At 35.9% G+C, this 20,704-nt stretch overlaps 1 protein-coding gene and 1 long non-coding RNA gene across 2 annotated transcripts in view; one reads left to right on the top strand and one right to left on the bottom strand.

The window, feature by feature from the left end:
• SHPRH (SNF2 histone linker PHD RING helicase) overlaps nucleotides 1-4,580 on the top strand; it is a 126,034-nt gene extending 121,454 nt beyond the window's left edge. The window contains exon 26 of the mRNA XM_063605519.1: nucleotides 3,453-4,580. Coding sequence (XP_063461589.1) covers nucleotides 3,453-3,488 — 36 coding nt within the window. The 3' untranslated portion in view covers nucleotides 3,489-4,580. The remainder of the gene's footprint in view (nucleotides 1-3,452) is intronic.
• Nucleotides 1-20,704, bottom strand: part of LOC103784957 (uncharacterized) — a 63,402-nt gene that overhangs the window by 32,515 nt on the left and 10,183 nt on the right. Inside the window, exon 2 of the long non-coding RNA XR_004672209.4 lies at nucleotides 17,170-17,265. This is a non-coding gene — a long non-coding RNA (uncharacterized LOC103784957). The remainder of the gene's footprint in view (nucleotides 1-17,169; nucleotides 17,266-20,704) is intronic.

Genomic DNA, 20,704 nt, shown 5'->3' with positions numbered 1-20,704 from the left:
TAAAAAGTGAAAGTAAAGTGATTTGCTAACATTTCTTTAACAAATGTGCTCTATATTCTATTCATAATACTGTCTCCTGTATATTAAAATGTTAAAAGGTGGCTGGGAGGAATGTTGATAGCAAGTGTTCTCTTGCCATTCATTCTGCATCTCACAAGTTCCTCCTAAGCCACACACTTCCACACCCATCTGCATCACCCATTAGAAAATTCATCCATGGCTTTTATAGGATTTAAGCCTTAGACTGATTCCCTAGGGGGTCGTTGGCAGAAATAAAAAGTGACTCATTGGACAGAATTAGCATCCTGGGATTCTTGCTTCTATTTTTAATGGTATTAGATCCAGAGAATTCAAGTTATTAATGACAAACTTCATGGGCAAGTTAACCAAGTAAGAATGACAAACGAAATTTTCTCTGGAGTATAAATTGCACAGTCACCAACAACTTGGCAAGGTGTTAGGAGCAAAATTTGTACAACAGTTGAGTAGCGTGGTGACTTGGCAGTCCTCTCCATATGAGTGACTTGTCACTGGCTGTGACATATACTAAGCTAAATCTAGACAGAAGAGGCTTTTAAGTAATATAAAATTGATAGTTGAACTCTGACTGGGTCTTAGCATTTATTTTTCATTTGTCCAAAATTCATTTTTTCAGTCAGATGAAACAATGCCCAAGACATTGAAAGTCAGTATGTGTTGAAAACAGGATTATTAATTTTTGATCAAGTAAAATCCATGTTTTCATGTCTTCTCAATTCTTCCTAGGCACTCTTGAGTTGGGAAGCATAAACAGTATTGAAAATAATGAGTTAAAAAAAAATCTAGGACACAAATACAGATATTCAGTTTTGTTGAGATTTCTTACAGTGATCTGTACTCCACGGCATAGTTTAAATATATCACAGTTTTGCTATTGGAAGTCTGGTAAGCTTCCCATCTAGACAAAGTTTTGGAAATCATATTATGTATTAGGCAAAATATGACTATATGATACTACATTTTAATTAAAGATTAATGGGCATATTAGAAGTTTCTCAAAGTTAGGCTAGAAATATATCTCAAATTACCCTAAGGAAACAGACAGAAAGGAGGAAATTTATCTTAAGTAAGTGGGCAGTCTGTCATGGGTCAGGTACAAATAGATTGAGGAGACCATGCAATGTCATCAGGCTCTCTTCTTCACCTCTGGATCTGCTTGCCTTGATGTGCTCTTCATTCCATAAGTTGATATTGTTAGGTTTTGCGTCCCCATCCAAATCTCATCTTGAATTTTAATCCCCATAATCCCCATAATCCCCATGTGTCAAGAGAGAGACCAGGTGGAGGTAGTTGAACCACTGGTGTAGGTTCCCCCATGCTGTTCTTGTAATAGTGAGTTCTCATGAGATCTGATGGTTTTATAAGGTGCTCGTCCCCCTTCGCTCAGCACTTCTCCTTCCTGCTGCCTTGTGAAGAAGGTGCCTTGCTTCCCCTTTGACTTCCACCATTATTGTAAGTTTCCTGAGGCCTCCCAAGCCATGCTGAACTGGAGTCAGTTAAACCTCTTTCCTTTATAAATTACCCAGTCTCGGGCAGTTTGCTATGGCAGTGTGAAAACGGACTAATATATAGATTTTCCAAGTCTTGGCAAAACAGTGCCTCTGAGCTCCATTATTCTTACAGCTGCAGATTACAGTGAAAGCAAACACCGCTCATCCTGGCAATTAGAATTACAACCTGATTTGAGCTACCTGCCCATCCTTGATCACAGTTTGGAGATGAATAATGAGCACTTGACTGACCTTGTTGATTGACCCTGAATTTAGTTGACCTTGAAGTAGGAAATGGGTTGCTTCTCCAGAAGAAAAAAGTGCAGAGCAAGTAAAAATAAATAAATAAATATCTTGCAGATGTCTTCTACACAGGCAAATCAAATACAGAAAACATTTCTCTTTTGGTAGCCAAAATATCTTGCAGATGTCATCTACACAGGCAAATCAAATACAGAAAACATTTCTCTTTTGGTAGCCAAAATAGATAAGCATCTTTAGAAAACACTTTTTCACAATATTTTCTACGTATTTGAAGAATATGTTATTATGCTATTAGAAGGGAAAAGATCATCTTGCCCTTCTACCAACACAAATTGCTTAAAATCACAAAATGTTTTCCCAGTAACCAAACTATTAAAATACATCTTAATGGACTTAGTTACTTTAAATTCAAGTAACTGTGAGTTAACATATTCTCTGTAGTGAAAACAAAAACAAAACTTTGCTCATAATATATCTTAATGGAAGTTAATTAGCTGACACAGCTGGCAAAGAAAACAAATTAAGAAACAATGATATTTAGGCAGCTAACTAAATTAAAAAGCAGGTCTCTGTTTCTGGAACCTGTCATTGTGCTATATGACCCCAAGCTCTCAAGCTTATTGCTAAAAATCCCTAGTATCGTTCGAAACTTTCTTTCCCTCAGATACTTTTAATAAAATGTTGACAAATTCATCTCTGTACACAACTTAGAAAAAAAACCCTTTATTCCATGAGTGCTCAATAAATAGATGTTTACTTGTAATCTGTTGTTCTGATAGCTGACTATGGGATTGGAGGCAGGGAAAAAGCAGGCAGGGGCAGCGGGAGGAGGGAGAACAGGCGGTGAAGACAGGGAACATTCAGTGTTTCATGTTAGACCTTAAAAACAAAAGAAAGGAATTCTGAAAGCTGGCACAGTTATCACATTATAAACAAAATGCCTTCCCAAGCAGATTGTATAAAAGGCATTTCACAAGTTAAACAATTCCCCTACTGCCACGGTTGTGAAAGAGCAAAGACTAAAAAAGGAAACAGTCTACCTTCTTTCTCAACTGGTTAAGGCAGATATTCTCAGAATCTTTGAGGCTGAATCTTTCTCATATGAGTTGATTCCATAACATTCCCTCTAATTCTTATTCATTCTAGAAGTGTGATTTGGAATCTCTTCCTTATGAAATTAAAAGGAGTTTTATTTTTTAACACAATTTGATACCATCTTTTGACTTAATTGGGCCATACTATGGGCTTTTCCCATTCAAAAAGTGAGGTCCGTAGAGCTAGAGGTTGGAGAGCTGCCCAGAGAGAGGATTTGATTCCTTCAGGGTGGGCTTTCTCACCCACTCCTTCTTCACTGGATAGACCTGATCATATTGAAGTGTTATTTCCCTCTACCTGAGCTTCTCTAATTAAAGACTGGTTTCTGGATCAAAAATATGATCAGTGCACACCACTGCTTCCTATGGAGGGTGTTTGGCATATATGGGTTTTGATAATTACATTTATCTTTGATTCTGACAACAGGCAGTCAGCTGCTTAGATATAAAAAGAACCCATAATAACCTATTCACAGAGCTGCAAACGCACAGAGCTGCAATGCAGCTCCATTGGTTTGTTCCATTGTCTAGACCTTCCACTTACCCTGCCTGTCCATTCCCCTAGACCCACTTCAGTGGACAATGGGCACATGGTGCATGAAGAAGAAACACCTGGCTGAGACCCATGGGAAAGGCCTGCACTGACCAGAGGAACTGAGAGACTATCAGCCTCTGGGAAGGAGCTCATGTGCTTTGGAACAGAGAATTCATTTAAAACATGATGGGGACGGGTAAGAAAGAAAGAGGGGAGAAAAAATAAAAAGTTATCTTTGCCTGGCTCTGCTTCTGCTGATTTTGCTATATCCTGCAGCGAGGGGTGGGGAAGTTAAAAGCACCTGTGTTGTCTCGGTCGAGCCTAGAACTGAAGCTACCTGACATCAAACCAATTGTCCAGGACCAGCATTTCCAGCACTTCCAGTTGTCCATATCTGCACTTCCAGGAGTAAACAGGCAACTGAAATGCAAGTTTGTCAGCAAAAATCCTGGGAAACAAGTTCCTGGTAGAACAATGGCTAAATCAGGGGATCACTTCTGTGTCTGTATTACAGTGAGGTGCTAATAGTCACAACCCAAACCACGAGAGCTTTTCAACCCAAAATCATAGCTTGAATTGCAGTGCGCAGAAAAGCATGCAGTTAATACACACTTGTTAAACTAAAAAAAAAGTATATTGGCCAGTATACAGGCAATTGCCTGCTCCATAACAAAGATGCCAAATTTTTGAAATATATAAATTAAAAATTATTCCTAGCTGTTGTGGTTCAAACGTAGGTGTCCCTCCAAAATTCTTATGTTGGAACTTAAAGCCCAAAGTGATTAAGAAAAGGGGAATTTGGGTGTTGATTAGGCCACGAGGGCTCTATCCTCTTGCACGAATTAATGCTCTTATAAAAGAAGTTGGGAGTGCTCTAGCACCTTTTTGCCTTTCCCTCTCTTCTGTCATGTGAAGACAGCATTCTCTGTTCCCTTTTCACTCCTTCCTCCGTGTGAGGATTTAGCAAGTAGTGCCTACTTAAAGCAGGGAGCAGCTATCACTAGGCACCAAATGTGTCAGCACCTTGATCTTGGACTTCTCAGCCTCCAGACTGTGAGAAATAAATGTCTGTTGTTTATAAATTTCCCAGCCTGTGGTATTTTGTTTTAGCAACAAACCAACACTAGCTTTAACAAGCTTCTTCTCTTAATGTTTAATATATGTAGTTACATAATATAATTATAATTGGAAGATTGTAATATATTGTAACAGATTACTAAAGCAGACTAATAAAATGAAGAGTCTACCTGACATCACTTTTTGAGGCCATTCAGATTCCACTGACCAAATAGGATAAAAGGTCACTGTATTAGTCAAGTTTCTCCAAATAAACAGAATCAATAGAATATATACATATGTGTGTGTAAGTGTGTGTACATGTATATTACATATTTATATATAGTATATGTATGTGTGTATGTACATTACATATTTTTATATTATATATTTATATGATACATGTCATATATAAAAATATAACATATGAACATAATATGTCTCATATATAAAATATATAATATATGATATATATTTTAAAATACATATAAATAAATATATGGAAGGTTTACATATTATATTTACAAAATATATATTTTAATATATAAATAAATAATAAATTAACATTACAATAAATCTGTCTTTCTCTCATTTTATACACACTATATCATATAATTTTGTATATAATTAATATATAAAATTATATATTTATATACTTATATATTTGTCTAATTATTATATTTTAAATAATTATAACAATATTGTTATATTTAATATACTATCCATAGATATTTATATTTATATAAACATATAAATTAATATTTATATATAAATTAAATATTAATTTATATATGTAAATTAAATATTAATTTATGTATGTGATTTAGATGTAATTAATGTATACAATTAATATATAATTTATATAAATATATGTAATATAATTATATAATTAATGTATATATTATGTATATAATGAAAAAGATTTGGTGTAATATTTATTTATATTTTAAAATATATATAATTCTTTTTATATAATTATTTACATATACAATGTATAAATGTATAAATTATATATAATTAATTTTATATATTAATTATATATTAATTCTATTATATATACTATATAACATTGTATATTATATAAATTATATATAATATATAAGAAATGAGAGAGATACAGAGAGACAGAGAGAGATTTATTGTAATAAATTGGCTTACATGATTGTGGAGTCTTGACAAGTTCAAAATCTGCAGGGTGGGCTGGTGGGCTGAAGAGCCAATGAAGAGCCGGTATTGCAGTTCAAGTCTGAAGACAGTCTGCTGGCAGAAATCCCTCTTCCACAAGTTCATCTTTTTCTCTTAAGGCCTTCAACTGATTGGATGAGGCCCACCCACATTATGGAGAGTAATCTGCTTTACTCAAAATCTGCTGATTTAAGTGTTGATCTCATCTAAAAAAAACCTTCACAGAAACATCTAAAATAATGTTTGACTAAATATCTAGGTGGTGTGGCCTAGCTAAGCTGACACATAAAATTAACTGTGATAGTCACTTTCTCCAGTGTAAGCTATTCTGATCTTGTTTGAACCTTCAAACCCCAATTATCAATAGTCACAGGACAGGAAGTATTTGGAGCTGAGAGAATGTATTTTATAATTTAAAAAAATGAAACAGCTATGGAGAGTTATTTGAAATTACTAACATGTTAAGAACCTTTCCTAAAACAGGAAAACACCAATAAAGAAATTAATTCCATTGAGCTTTCACTCAGGTTTCCTCATCAGTTTTGGAAGATACCACTTTTCTAGTAAAATAGTCATACCAATTCCTTCCTTTAACTGACATATATAATGATAAGATATAGATAAATAATGTAGGTGAAGATTCCATTGACGAATTCAAACTTGCTGCTTCTGACTTAAAAGAATGTGTGGTTTATTTATCTCAGAAATTGTCAAGAAACAGCCTCTGGAATTTGGAAATATAAGATAGTTTTCTTAAACATTACTTTAAAAAGATATGTATATATGTTTCACCTCTAGAATGTACTTTCTATTTTTATATAAGGATAGTTCATCAGTGCTTGGTAGCATCAGTGTATGTAACCCGAAGGGCAGTCTTAGAATGGGATGGTGACCAGACAGCAACTGACCCAAGTGGTTCTCTAGGGGCCAAATATTTAAAACTCAAAGATTGCTGGGATGGCATATAGTTGAACAATGGCACAGAATATTTTAAGTAGCAACATAAAACCTACTGTTCCAGAAAAGCTTCCTGGCTTTCATTTTCCTATTAGAGATATTTCCAGATATATCAAAACATCTGCAAAGATAACTTGATTCTTCTAGGCATTATCTCCCTTTAAGTGCAGGACTCTATTATCCTGAGACTACACATTCTTTACAAAAGGCATGAATCTGATTTCTGGAAATGAGAACAAAATACCATTGTAATGAATAATTTCTATTTACACTTTATTATTGGTGGCAAATGATTAAGCATTTCAACTTGCTATGCTGAGGATATGTTTATTCCTTCAACATACTGTGTAAACCATGTACTAGGTTTGTAGGGTACGCTGAAGATTCTGAGAAGAGTAAGACACAGCTTCTAACCTTAAGCAGGTCTTGTTCTAGTTGGAGATGCAGGTGGTGTTGTGGGTTAAGTGTTTTTCCCCATCCAAAATTCATGTTGTAACTTGATCTTCAATGCAACAGTATTAAGAGTTGAGACCTTTAGGAGGTCCCTGAGTCATGAGGGCTCTGCCCTCCTTCATGGAATTTGGTTCTCTTTTAAAAGGGCTTGACAGAGGAAATTTGCCCTTTTGCCTCCTTTAGTCCCTTCCCTGATATGAGAACACAGCACTCCTCCCCTTTGGAGTACATGACAGTGAGGTGCCATCTTGGAGGCAAACAGCAGCCCTCACTAGACAGCAATCCTGCCAGAGCCATGATCTTGGACTTCTTAGCCTCCATAACTAATTTTTTTAAAAAGTATCTGTTCTTTCCAATTACCCAGTCTGTGGTATTTTGCTACAAGAATGCAAATGGACAAAGATGGTGGGTAAACAAGTGTAGGTGTCATAAAAACCAAGACACAAAGGGGGGTCAAGTCTTCTTCAGAGAGTAGGTTAATGACAGTCCAAATCATTTAGAAAGATATAAATTCTCCCAGTGTCTACTGCATGTCCAGCAGTAGATATAGCCTTCCCTGAGTCTGATGTTGCCCTTAGCTGTGAACACTTTGACTCAAGTTGAAGAAGTTTTTACCTTGTGGTTTTCCTTCATAGCTGGCAGGCAATGGGCTACATGGACTGTGGAGTCTGAAAGACAGGGTGCCTCTCACAAAGCCTGACCAGAAGGGAGAATAGGAGGCAGCCAATGTAGAACTGGTGCCTGAAGGGTGATCTGTAGGGAGCCGGAGCACTTTGTCCAACAGCTATCAAACACAAGGGCTACCACCCTCACACTCTTGGCTCAGTCATTCTTCATCTGAGGGTTGCTAAAATAGTGTAGGCCTTTATTGCATTTATTATTTATACACTGATGCCTACTCCCAAGAATAATGTAAGCTTACTTGAAGTCACACATACAACATAACCAATGAAAGAATACAATAATGTTTTTAAATAATTAAGGAGGTAATAAGTAGGTAGTTTAATCTAGTTTTATGCAATTGAGCATTAAATTTAGCTCTATTTTTACTGATAGTCAAAGAAAGAAAAAAGAAAGAAGATAAGGAGGGAGAACAGGATGAGTTCACATGCTTTTATCAACATAAAAAGAAAATGAGCAATTTAGATATGTCTTTATTCTTCTAGGACAAAATTCTAAGAGGGAGTATACTGTAAGGATATTTCTATAAAGAGGATTAGGTAATTAATAATAGTACAAAGGATGAAGATACATAAATACAGCTTGTGGGTGTTGGGGAGGGTATGAATTCTGAATAAAAGCTGAAGGCAAATTGTTAAAGTTTTTGAAAGGTCTTTCTATAGTGAGCCAATAAAGTGACAATAACTCCCACTATTATATGTTGACGCTGTATTAGGGCTTTACATATTTTTTCCCTAACAATGTTGGGAGGTACATATTACTGTTCTTCTAGAAGTTTCCTAGGGGAACTGTGAGAGATTGAGGATCTTGGTCATGTAAAGCTAAGACATGAATCTGGGTCTTCATGGTCTAAAGTCACATTCTTTCCATTCTATTCATCCAGGCATGTAGATTTCTATTGATTTGGTATGGAGATAGAGTAAAACAATGTGGAAAATGCTAGTTATCATGTTCCCGTATCTCCAGAAACCACTGTCCAAGTCCAACTTTTGACACAATCAAGAGAGCAAAAAACTTGAGTTTGAGTTAACTGAAAAATGCTTGCAATATTAGTATTTTCCAAAACAAACTTCAGATGTTTTATATACCATATCATTAAGAGGAAAAACTGGTTTTCTTTCAAATGAAAATTAGAGCCAGATACAGACTTTTCAAGTTGACGAGTAAATTATATCCTTGCACAAAAGTAGACTGGGGCTGATGAGGATTAGGGCCAAAATTTTTCACAATAAAGCTTGAAAGCAGCATCTATCATTAAGGACTCCTGCTTGAAAGTGATAGAAACCCAATTTGAACCCATATTGAGAAAGAGGAATTTGTTATCTCCCAAAATCTAAAGAAGCAGTGAATATCCAAACCATGTGAAAGAAAGCACTGAGTTGGGTCTCAGGAACTGAATGTGTGAGGAACTTGAATGATGCCAGGTTTCTCTTTCATTTACTTTCTCTCTCTCACTTACATTCTTTCTCTCTCTCTTCCCCGCCTCCCCTCTGAGCCAACTTTGTCTCACACTGAGTCAGTCTTTCTCTTCGTGGCAGGAAATATGATCACTGACAGTTCCTAAGTTTTACATCTCAATTCCATCACAGGACAAGATTGCCTAACACACATCACACCAACTCCCCAACAAACAACGAAAACAACCCAAGGAATGCCCGTGATTTGAATGGCTTCGTTTGATTACCCATCCTTAGAGTCCTCAACATTTCTAGGAGGCAGAGTTGCAGTGGAAGGAGGAGTAGTTTCCAGAAGAATGAGTTGCTTTTTTTTCAGAAGGAGGCAGGGGTGGTTAGTAGACAAATAATAAATATTCTTCCCAAGATTGTCTTGTCTCAGTGGCTTTTAAAAGTGCAGACTAACAACTGTCAGATTCTTCTATACAATAGAATATGTTTTGTTTAATTGATGGATTAAACTTTATTTATCAATACTTTATCTTATTTCAAAAGAGATTTAAGATTTTTAAAGGGCAACATAAAATATAGCAATAAGCTACAAATAAAATATGCCAATAAATCATAAACTACAAATTCTATGAGAATAAATAAGGAAAAACAAACATGGGGGCAAAAACTAGAAGTGGAAATGAGTTAAATGAAAGATGCAATCATACTGTCATTTTGAGCTATAAATTTTGCTCTATGACAGTGAATCGGAAAAGGGAAATCTGATTGGTGACCCAATTCATAATATCCGTAAAATAAAAGCAAATCCATTTCTCAAGATAAGCCTGCCTTATCTTCCTCACATTAGCACCAGAAAAGAAATGTTGAGGTAGTTTATAGAGAGTGAGATATGTAATAACATGAGTTCCATAGGAGGCTGCAAAGAGAAATTATCAGTGCAAGTCCAGAGCATCACACCAAATAGAATTCAGGAACAACAATTCACTAGGGGGCCAAAAAATATATTCTGGAGTTACATGTTTCAGCTTTTAAGAGATTTAATTCAATGAAAGACTTTATTCATGTATTCAATCAACAATTTTTGTGGGGTACCTACTACTTGACAAAGTGAGAAAAAAGATGAAATAATAGGTAATGTGTATTTTCCCAAAGGCATCCATGGACATTGTTTCCCATGGTTGAGTTTTTAACAGATACTTGAGTGACAAGGAATTCAAGAGTATATTCTCTAGGAAGTAGCTAGGAATTCTTCTATGTTACCAATTAAGCACACAATTATATAGCTTCCTGCAGGGAAGAGCTAGTGTTGCAATAAATAACTTGTGAAAAATAAAAACACTTAAAGACATTTTCTGAAGCCATCCCCCTTCCTCTTGGAGGTGAGTGAGGAAATTTCAATAGGCAGAACCAAGATCATCCTTAGAAAAATAAATTGTCATAATGTCCCAGATTTCATTTGGGGAGAGACAAGAAATAATGTAACCAATTTTCTGTTAAACGTCCTACACTGTGATTGTATCATGCATGCATATAAAAGTACTTATGAGAAATGTATGGTGCCTGTAGAATAGTTCTTTTTTGAGCAGCCTGTATCTGGATGGGCCTGCCTGGATAAGGTAGCCATGAAAGAATTATCCCAGAGAACTTACCACGTTGCTAATGTTAAATAATTTATTCATCACAGTGGGGTTATAAAGCATCAACTGGACACCAAATGACAGTTTGGGTTGGGGTATCATTGGTAATCATCAGGGAATATTATTATACATTATATTTCATTATATAATATTAATAATTATAATTACTATTAAATAGTACTATATATTATTATTTTACTGTCACTAGTTAGTAGATTAAGCTATTAGCCACCTGTCATTCCCATAAGAATGTGTCCTTTACTGTTTGCTATGGCAAGAAAACATGCATTTTATCAATACAATCATTGTGACAATTTACTAATTGCAATTAGGAGTGGAAATTAATCTATCAGCTCCTACCCACTCTATGTTTGCAAGTAGCTTTGTGATAAAGTCTCTGAATCCACATTGAAAGCCTGCTATTTATATTGAAATCATAAACTTGGCCCATGCATCCTTAATAAATCAATAGATTACAATAGATCAGAAATGATGCAAAAATTCAGAACTTGTTTCTAACATCTTTTTTTGTCATTTATGTGAAAGAGAATATAGCAGTGAAACAGTAAACCAGTTTTACCTCGTACTTTCTTATTCCTCATAAAGGAATAGTCATAGCCTGGCAAATAGTAATCACTCAGTAAATGTGTGTTGAATGAACTACACTGAGCAGATCACTCTTAAATAGGAAGTCAAAGGATTTTAGTCTTGTAAATGGATAAACTCCATTTTGAGCCAATGCTGAAGAAATAGAGGTGAGTTAATAAAGATGATTTTGGCCAGGTGCGGTGACTCACACCTGTAATCCCAGCACTTTGGGAGGCCAAGGTGGGGAGATCACTTGAGGCCAGGAGTTCGAGACCAGACTGGCCAACATGGAGAAACCCGTCTCTGCTGAAAAATACAAAAATTAGCCAGGTATGGTGGCACACGCCTGTAGTCCCAGCTACTCCAGAGGCTGAGGCAGGAGAATCACTTGAAGCCAGGCAGTGAAGGTTGCAGTGAGCTGAGGTCATGCCACTGCACTCCAGCCTGGGCTACAGCATGAGACTCCATCTCAAAAGAAACAAAACAAAACAAAACAAAAACAAAAAACGTGATTTTTGACTTTGAATTGAGAGTGTCCTCGAGGATCTGTGTCAGTACAAGTTGATTAACCAGAGTGCTAAGAATTATTGGTTTCATTTAGAAATGATTCTAAGTTTCCAATGAAAACCTGACTATTCACAAACCTCTGAAAATTAAATCTAAAAAGCCACATAATGTAGGTAACTAAGGGTTACTCTTTTAGCTTTAAAATGGTTTGGCTGTGTTTTCTGTTTTAACCATTTTAAATAGTAATTTTAATAAATACACATGCTTCTATCTTTTTAAACAGAATTCATTGGACATGTCAACTTTTTCTGATGTGCTACAGAATGTTATTATAAACATCAGTTACAGCACTGCCCTCAGGACTGATAGAAATGTGTAGTCACAAGACAGGTGTGTGGCTTTTTTAGAAGATTTTCTGTTTAAATTTTCCTACCTTCTCCTCTTCCCCCAGACTCTCAGGCAATTCTTTCTTCTTGCTTTTAGTATATGTGCTTATTTCAATCCTATTATCACATTTCAATTTGTGGCCTCTACTCTGTGGTAGGTTAAGATATTAAAAAGCCACACTCAAAACTACTGTGTGCAAAAAATTCTCATATTTTTAAGAGAATTTAGGTTTTAAATGGTTAAATGGAATCCCTCTATGAAAAAAAGTATGCATTTTGTTTCAGAGTATTTTTATATATTTTGATTGTTCTTTGTGTATCTATTTTAGTCCTTTTTGGCTTCTGGGGTATTGGCTGCTTTCCTGATTAGGCAAATTTTAAAGACAATTAAGTTCTGTAGAAATGAAGTACTAACATATATATAAGACTAGTTAAATAACTGGTTAACCAATAAATATATACTTCATGAGATTCTACTACTTTCTCAGTGTTGAATAGAGGTCATATGTGTGTTGGGGAAGGTATTTTCCTTCCATTTCAAAGGGCAGGAAAACATTTATTTCAGTAATAGTGTAAGCCTTCTGAAATGGTGATAGGGAGATGAAGAATCAGGCTAAATAACAATTTAAAAATATCTCATAAAATAGCTGTTCTAAAATATCTTTAAAACAAACATATGAGAGCATTTATCACAGGAGGTGATAATTGGGTATTTATGTATGTCATTATTTATTTAATGCCTATCTCTCCAACTACACTGTAAACACTATGCAGGTAGGGACAATGTCAGTTTTACTAACCACTTTGACTTTTAGTGTTTTAATAGATAACAGGTGCTCAATGAAAATTTTCAAATGATTCAATGACATATAATTGATAAGGAGATAATATTTTCTGATGTAAAGAACATGGGATCTAGGTTCATAAAATTCCCTTTCTTCTGGCTGCATGTGATTTCAGAAAAGTTATTTATTGTCTCAGAACTGCAGTAACTTCATGGGAAAAACTGAGATAAGAGTAAAGTCTATTAAATAAGTTGTTGGTAGGGCCAATCAAAATACTATATGAAGAGTATTTCTTACACTATAAGATGTTATAGCACTTTTTTGTCAAATTATAGTAAGAGATGAATAAAATTCTCAAGAAGAAACAGAATTTGATTACAGCTGTTGTTGCTTGACAAAAATATATAAATAGCCATAATCTTTAATGGCTGCTAATGTTCCCAAAAGTCATCAGACATATGCGCTTCCTGGCTGAAGTATACCTATGCAGTATTCTTACTACAAAATTGAACTTCATTCTCATCAAGCCTCTGGATCTAACTATCAGTTTGCAGGAAATACGGGAGTGGTGGGAATCAGTAAACTTCAGAGTAAGAGAAATTCTATTAGACAAATGACCTGGTTTCTTTAATGAATAAATTTCAAGGGATTAAAAAAGAGAGAGAGTGAGAAAGATGGAAGAAGAAGGGTTAAGGAGACTTAAGAGATACATCAACTAATTGCAGTGTGTGGCCCATGGCTTGGTTGCGTCAAAAAATACATTTTTAGGAATTATAAAAGAGAAAGGGAGAATCTAGAGATTAACATGGATTTCATCGAAATGAAAACGTTTACTCTTAAAAGACATTGTTAAGGGAATGAAAATACAAGCCACAGACAAAGTATTTATAAAACACACCTACTAGTGTGCTTTTATCTAGGCTATATGAAGAATTTTCAAAAGAATATTAAGAAAAACTGCTCCATTTAAAAAATGAGCAATAAGCTAGGCATAGTGGATCATGCCTGTAATTCCAGCACTTTGAAAAGCCAAAGCAGGAAAATTCTTTGAGGCCAGGAGTTTGAGACCAGCCTGGGCAACATAGTGAGATCCCATCTCTACATAAACTAAAAGTATTAGCTAAGAGTGGTGGAGCACATCTAGCTACTCAGGGGGTTGAGGTTGGAAAATCACTTGAGCTCAGGAGTTCAAGTTTGCAGTGAGCTATGATCATGCCACTGCACTCCAGGCTGGGCAACAGGGCAGGACCCCATCTCTTTACAAAGAAAGCAGGAGAGGGGCAAGTAAACCAAACAGACACTTGACCAAAGTGCAGATATAAATGGCAAATAAGCACATAAAAAGATGCTCAACATCATCACTTATTAGAAAAATGTGAGTTACAACCACAACAGGTTTCTACTTTATATCTGTTACAATGGTTAGAGTTTAATAATACCGGTGAGGATGCAGAGCAAATGGAACTCTCACACTGCTGGTGAGAATGAAGATGGAACATTAGTGGTTTCCTATAAAGCTAAAAATGTACTTACCATGGGACCCAGCAATCATATTCTTAGATATTTCCCTAAATGAATTAAAAATTATATTCATACAAAAGCCTATACATTAATGTTTAGAGAGCTTTTAGTCATAATTGCAAAAAACTAAAAACTACCCAAAAGTCTTTCAACAGGTAGATGATGAGGCAAATTGTGTTATATCCACATAACAGAATACTGCTCAGCAATAAAAAGGGAGAAATTATTAATACATACAGTGACATAGGTTAATCATTAACACAATATACTAAGTGAAAGAAGCCAGACTCAAAAGGCTATATGGTGTGATTCCATTTGTATGACATTTGGGAAAAGGCAAACCTATAGAGACAGAAAAAAAAAAAAAAAGCTTAGTCCCTGCCAGGGCCTGAGGGTAGGGAGAACTGACAACTAAGGGACACAAGAAAAGTTTTGGGAGTGATAGAAATATTGTATATCTTGGCTGAGATGGTGATTACAAGACTATGTTTGTCGACACTTATAAAATCGTATACTTAAAAGGGTGAATAGTGCCATATATAAATAATAGCTCCATTTCAAAAAAAATTTTAGAAGACAAATCAACCAATTACAATTGGTTGTACATTGATTTAATTTTGTTTCTGATTTTAAAATGTTAAAAAATTTTTACAAGACAATTGGAAGTTTTTGAACACTGACCTGTTTTATAATAATGAATTATTATTGTCAAGGTGTTGTGATAGTATTACTGGTATATTTACATAAATAGTTTATACCTCCTAGAGATACATAAGGAAATGATATGATGCCTGGAATTGGCTTCTATGTAATCTAGATGGGCAGAGCAAGGAGTGCTGATGAAGCAAGATTATCCACGAGGTTATAATTATTGAAGCTGGGTAATGGTACAGGAGTGCTTAGCATGCTACTCTCTCTACTTTTAAATGTGTTTGAAATTTTACCTAATGAAACATTTTCTAATGTGCAATGATTTTGTAAAAACAGAACTCGATTCTATAAAAAAAATACAGAAAGAAAGAATTTATGTTAGAGGAGCCAAGGCAAATATGGAAACTCACAGCATAAAAGTTGCTTTTTCACTTCCCAGGAGGGTTTGAGCATAACTGCTGATATCTTAATTGAAAATTCATCATGTCTGGCATCAGTTCATACTTCCAGACACTTGCTCTACCACTAAGCTACTTCTACCTTGATAATTAAGGTATGAAGTCCTTATTTCCTGAGCCATTATTAACACATATTGGTCACAAAATGTTAAACTAACCTTAAATATTTAAGTTTGGTACAAACTTTGGTACAAACAGTAGACCTCTGTAAGTTTCTGTCATTTGTTGCTGCCTATTATTAAAAATGTTTATTGCCTTTTGGTTTCAGATTTTACTCTTCTATTTAGTATCACTATTGCATGAATTTTATTTCATGTAATCTTGCTTCAAACTCTTGAAAATATAAATGTATTCAGAGGGGAAGATAGTAGACACATATGTAAGATCTTATTACAGAGTATTTAATAATTATATGCTGCATGGTGCTACTGCAATGGTAACTTTCATTAATTAAAAAAAATCCTCCAAATGTATCTTGTCCTCAGTATTTTAGCATTCCTCTGTTCTTATTCCCAAGAGAGTCCAGGAGGATAAGAGGCTGAGCAAGTGAGCCAGGGCCATGAGGCACAGGGTCACAACTAAACCAGTGGACCAAGGCCAGCATGGCTCGGGCCACAGCAGGAGGCAGCCAACAGTGGCAATGCCAGAGAGAGCTGGGAAGAGAGCGCAGTGGTGCAGCCAGAGGCAAACAGATTGGGAGAGGTCAAAGCAGAGCATGGCCTCTCGAGTTCACAGGACACAAGTATTGGCCCGGCTGTCCCCTGTGACAGTGCATTCTTCAAGTGGTTGTATTTCAGGGACTGACTCCAATTGCATTGCTTTTTTTCTCCCCCAGTGCACCTCAATGACAAGAACTAAATTCCTTAGTTCTTGGCTCGTTAGCAGCCCATTCTGAGTCTAATGTTGATATTAATATCAATCAAGTGTTTAATGCATCTGGACAAATTCAGAACCAGTATCAGTAAACAACTTGGACTTCCGTGAGAGATATCGATTTTTTAAATATTTTAATTGACAGGTTGTAATTGTACATATGTATGGATGCAATTTCATGTTTTGATACATATCTATGCTGTTTAATAATCAAATCAGGATAGTTAGTATATCCATCACCTCATGTATTTATCATTTCCTTGAGGTGAGAACATTCAAAGTCCTCTCTTCTAGCAATTTTGTGATTATATAATATCTTATTGTTAACCATAGTCATCTTACTATGCAAGAGAACACCAGAACGTATTCCTCCTATCTAATTGCAACTTTGAGTCCTTGACTAAGCTCTCTCCATCTTCCTCATCCCCTCTTCCTTCCCCGTTCTCTGGTAAACACTGTTCTACTCTCTACTTTTATGATACTGACTTTTAAAAAAATTCCACATATGAGTAAGATCATATGTGTATTAGTCCATTCTCATGCTCCTAATAAAGGCATACCTGAGATTGGGTAATATAAAGGAAAGAGGTTTAATTAACTCACAGTTTGGCATGGCTGGAGAGGCTTCAGGAAACTTACAATCATGGCAGAAGGAGAAGCAAACACATCCTTCTTCACATGGCGACAGCAAGGAAAAGGCTGAGCAAAAGAGGGAAAAGCCTCTTATAAAATCATCAAATCTCGTGAGAACTCACTCACTGTCATGAGAACAGCAGCATGGGGGTAACCACCCCTATGATTCAATTACCTCTCACCAGGTCCCTCCCATGACACCTGGGGATTATGGGAATTACAATTCAAGATGAGATTTGGGTGGGGGCACAGCCAAATCATGTCAATGTGGTATTTGTCTTTCTGTGTCGGGATTATGGGAATTACAATTCAAGATGAGATTTGGGTGGGGGCACAGCCAAATCATGTCAATGTGGTATTTGTCTTTCTGTGTCTGGCTTATTTAACTTAACATAATGTCCTCCAGGTTCATCCATATGGTCACAAATGACAAGATTTCTTTTTTTTTAATCATAGAATGGTATCCCCATTTTCCTTTTCTTTTTCTTTCTTTCTTTTTCTTTTTTTTTGAGATGGAGTTTCACTTCTGTTGCCCAGGCTAGAGTGCAATAGCGCAATCTCGGCTAACCACAACCTCCGCCTCCCGGGTTCAAGCAATTCTCCTGCCTCAGCCTCCTGAGTAGCCAGGATTACAGGCATGAGCCACCATGCCCAGCTAATATTGTATTCTTAGTAGAGATGGGGTTTCTTCATGTTGGTCAGGTTGGTCTCCAACTCCCGACCTCAGGTGATCCACCTGCCTCGGCCTCGTAAAGTGCTGGGATTACAGGCATGAGCCACCATGCCTGGCCCACATTTTCTTTATCTATTCATTCATTGTTTAACACTTAGATTGATTCCATATCTTGGCTATTGTAAAAAGTGCTGCAATAAACATGAGAGTGGAGACATCTCTTTGACACACTGATTTAATTTCCTATGGATATATACCTAGTAGTGGGATTGTTGGACCATATGGTAATTCTATTTTTAATTATTTGAGGAATCTTCATACTGTCCTTTCTCCAATGTATACTCTTGGCACCTTTGTTTTCCATAATGGCTGTACTAATTTACAATCTCACTAACAGTGTGTAAATGTCTCTTTTTCTCCACATACCTGCCTACACTTGTTTCCTTTCATCTTTTTGATAATAGCTATTCTAACTGCAGTGAGGTGGTATCTCACTGTGGTTTTCGTTTGCATTTCTCTGATGATTAGGGTATCTTTTCATATATCTGTTGGGAATTTCTGTGTCTTTTTTCGAGAAATGTCTGCGCAGGTGTTTTTCTCATTTTTAAGTTAGGTTATTTGTTTCTTTGCTGTTGAGTTTTTCAAGCTCCTTATATATTCTGAATATTAACCCTTGCCAGATGGATAGTTTGCAGATATTTTCTCCCATCATGTAGGCTGTCCCTTCACTCTGCTTATAGATCCCTTTGCTGTACAAAAGCTTTTTAGTTTTACATAATCTCATTTTTTTGTCACTTGTGCTTTTGAAGTTTTATTTCAAAAATCCTTGCCCAACCCCACATCATGAAATGTTTCCCCTGTGTTTTCTTCTAGTAGTTTCATAGTTTCAAGCCTTTAATTTAAGTCTTTAATCCATTTTAACTGAGTTTTGTATACGGTGAGAGGTAGGGATTTAGTCTCATTTTTCTGCATGCGGGAGATGTGACTTTTTAATTTTTTTTAACTTTTCTTTTTCTCAATTTTCCTCCACACCATTTATTGAAGAGATTGTCCTTTCTCCAGTGTGGATTCTTGGCACCTTTGTTGAAAATCAATTGGCTGTTGGCTGTAGGTTTGTTAATTTATTTCTGAGCTTTCTATTCTGTTCCATTGGTCAATGTTTCTGTTTTTATGCTGTTTTGGTTACATTAGCTTTGTAGCATATTTTGAAGTCACATAATGTGATGTCTAAGCCTTCCTTCTTTTTTATCAGAATTGCTTTAGCTATTTAGGGTCTTTGTGGTTCATATAAATTTCAGGATTGTTTTTCTAACTCTGTAAAAAATATCATTGATATTTAACAGGCATTGCCTTAAACCTGTAGATCACTTTGGGTTTTATGGCCATTTTCAGAATATTAATTCTTCCAATCCACAAACATAGGTTATCTTCCCATTTATTTGTGTCCTTCTCAATTTCTTTCATCAATGTTTTGTAGTTTTTCAGGGTAGAGATCTTTCACTTTCTTAGTTAAGTTTATTCCTAAGTGTATTAGTCTGTTCTTGCATTGCTATAAAGAAATACCTGAGACTGGGTAATTTATAAAGAAAAGAAGATTCATTGTCTCATGGCTCTGCAGACTGTACGGGAAGCATAGTGGCTTCTGCTTCTGTGGAGGCCTCAGAGAGTTTCCAAGAATGGTGGAAGACAAAGAGGGAGCAGGGCTCTTACACAGCAGGAGCAGGGCTCTTACACAGCAGGAGCAAGACTGAGAGAGAGGGAGGAGGTGCTACACATTTTTAAACAACCAAATCTCTTGAGCACGCACTCACTATTGTAACACAGTACCCAGGGGAACATCCAGGCCCCATATCCAACATTGGGGATTACAACTGAACATGAGATTTGGGTGGGGACACAGATCCAAACCATGTCACTAAGTATCTTACTTTTCTTGCAGCTCTTGTAAATGGAATATTTTTCTTGGAATTTTTATAAAATTTTTTTAAAACCTTAAATGTCATATTTCCAAACATGATCTTAAAAGACTTTTTTCCTGTGTTAAAAAATAGTAAGTAATGTTTGTTTCTCATATGATTTATAGTAGAACCCTATTATAGCGTGGTTGATTACTTAAATGGATTTATGTATAAAATGAGACAAAGCCATTGTTCCCTAAATTAAAAATACATTAAAAAACCAGAACAGAGATGGCTTCTTGAGGTGCCTTTCAATCTAAGATTAGAAACTATCTTTCTAATCCACCTCAATCTGAACACCACTGTAAACATGTGAAGAAAGTATTTTGCTTTGTTTCCCCTTCTAGGCTCTACTTGTCCCCATAGTTACCATAGATGTCTCTCCCATTTCACTAAACTCTTGTCCTTGGCTCACAAACCCCAGATGTCTGTAGGGTAAGTTCAGGACCTAGTTCCTAATCTCGTCACCACCAAAGTTTCCTTTAATTATCTATCCCCGTTCTTCTTCTCTTCAGGCACGCACAGTCTCATTAGTTTAAACAATTTTTTTCCACCTTGAGATGCCATAATTTTACTTACAAGCAAGGAAATTTGATCTTTAATCAGCCTATATGTGATGTGTAGCAACAATATAGACATAAGCCATACATGGCCACTTTATTTGGATTTGCAAGTTGTGGACTGCACAACTCCAGAAGGATAGCCATCTAAATGTTCTGAAAATGGAAGCATCGGGACTGTAGGGCATTTTGCTGTTTTTAATGCAAGGTGCTACATCACAGTGGTATGGTTGCCAAACAGTAAGTCTGCTAAGTCCCAGCTATTCTGACACTGCCAATGAATAACACCCTGGCTTCAGACAGGCATTTGCTGT

Source organism: Pan paniscus, chromosome 5 (assembly GCF_029289425.2).
Source record: "Pan paniscus chromosome 5, NHGRI_mPanPan1-v2.0_pri, whole genome shotgun sequence".
In the NCBI taxonomy this organism is placed as follows: domain Eukaryota; kingdom Metazoa; phylum Chordata; class Mammalia; order Primates; family Hominidae; genus Pan; species Pan paniscus.
The sequence above is the reverse complement of the archived record's forward strand: the minus strand, read 5'-3'. Positions and strand labels throughout refer to the sequence as shown.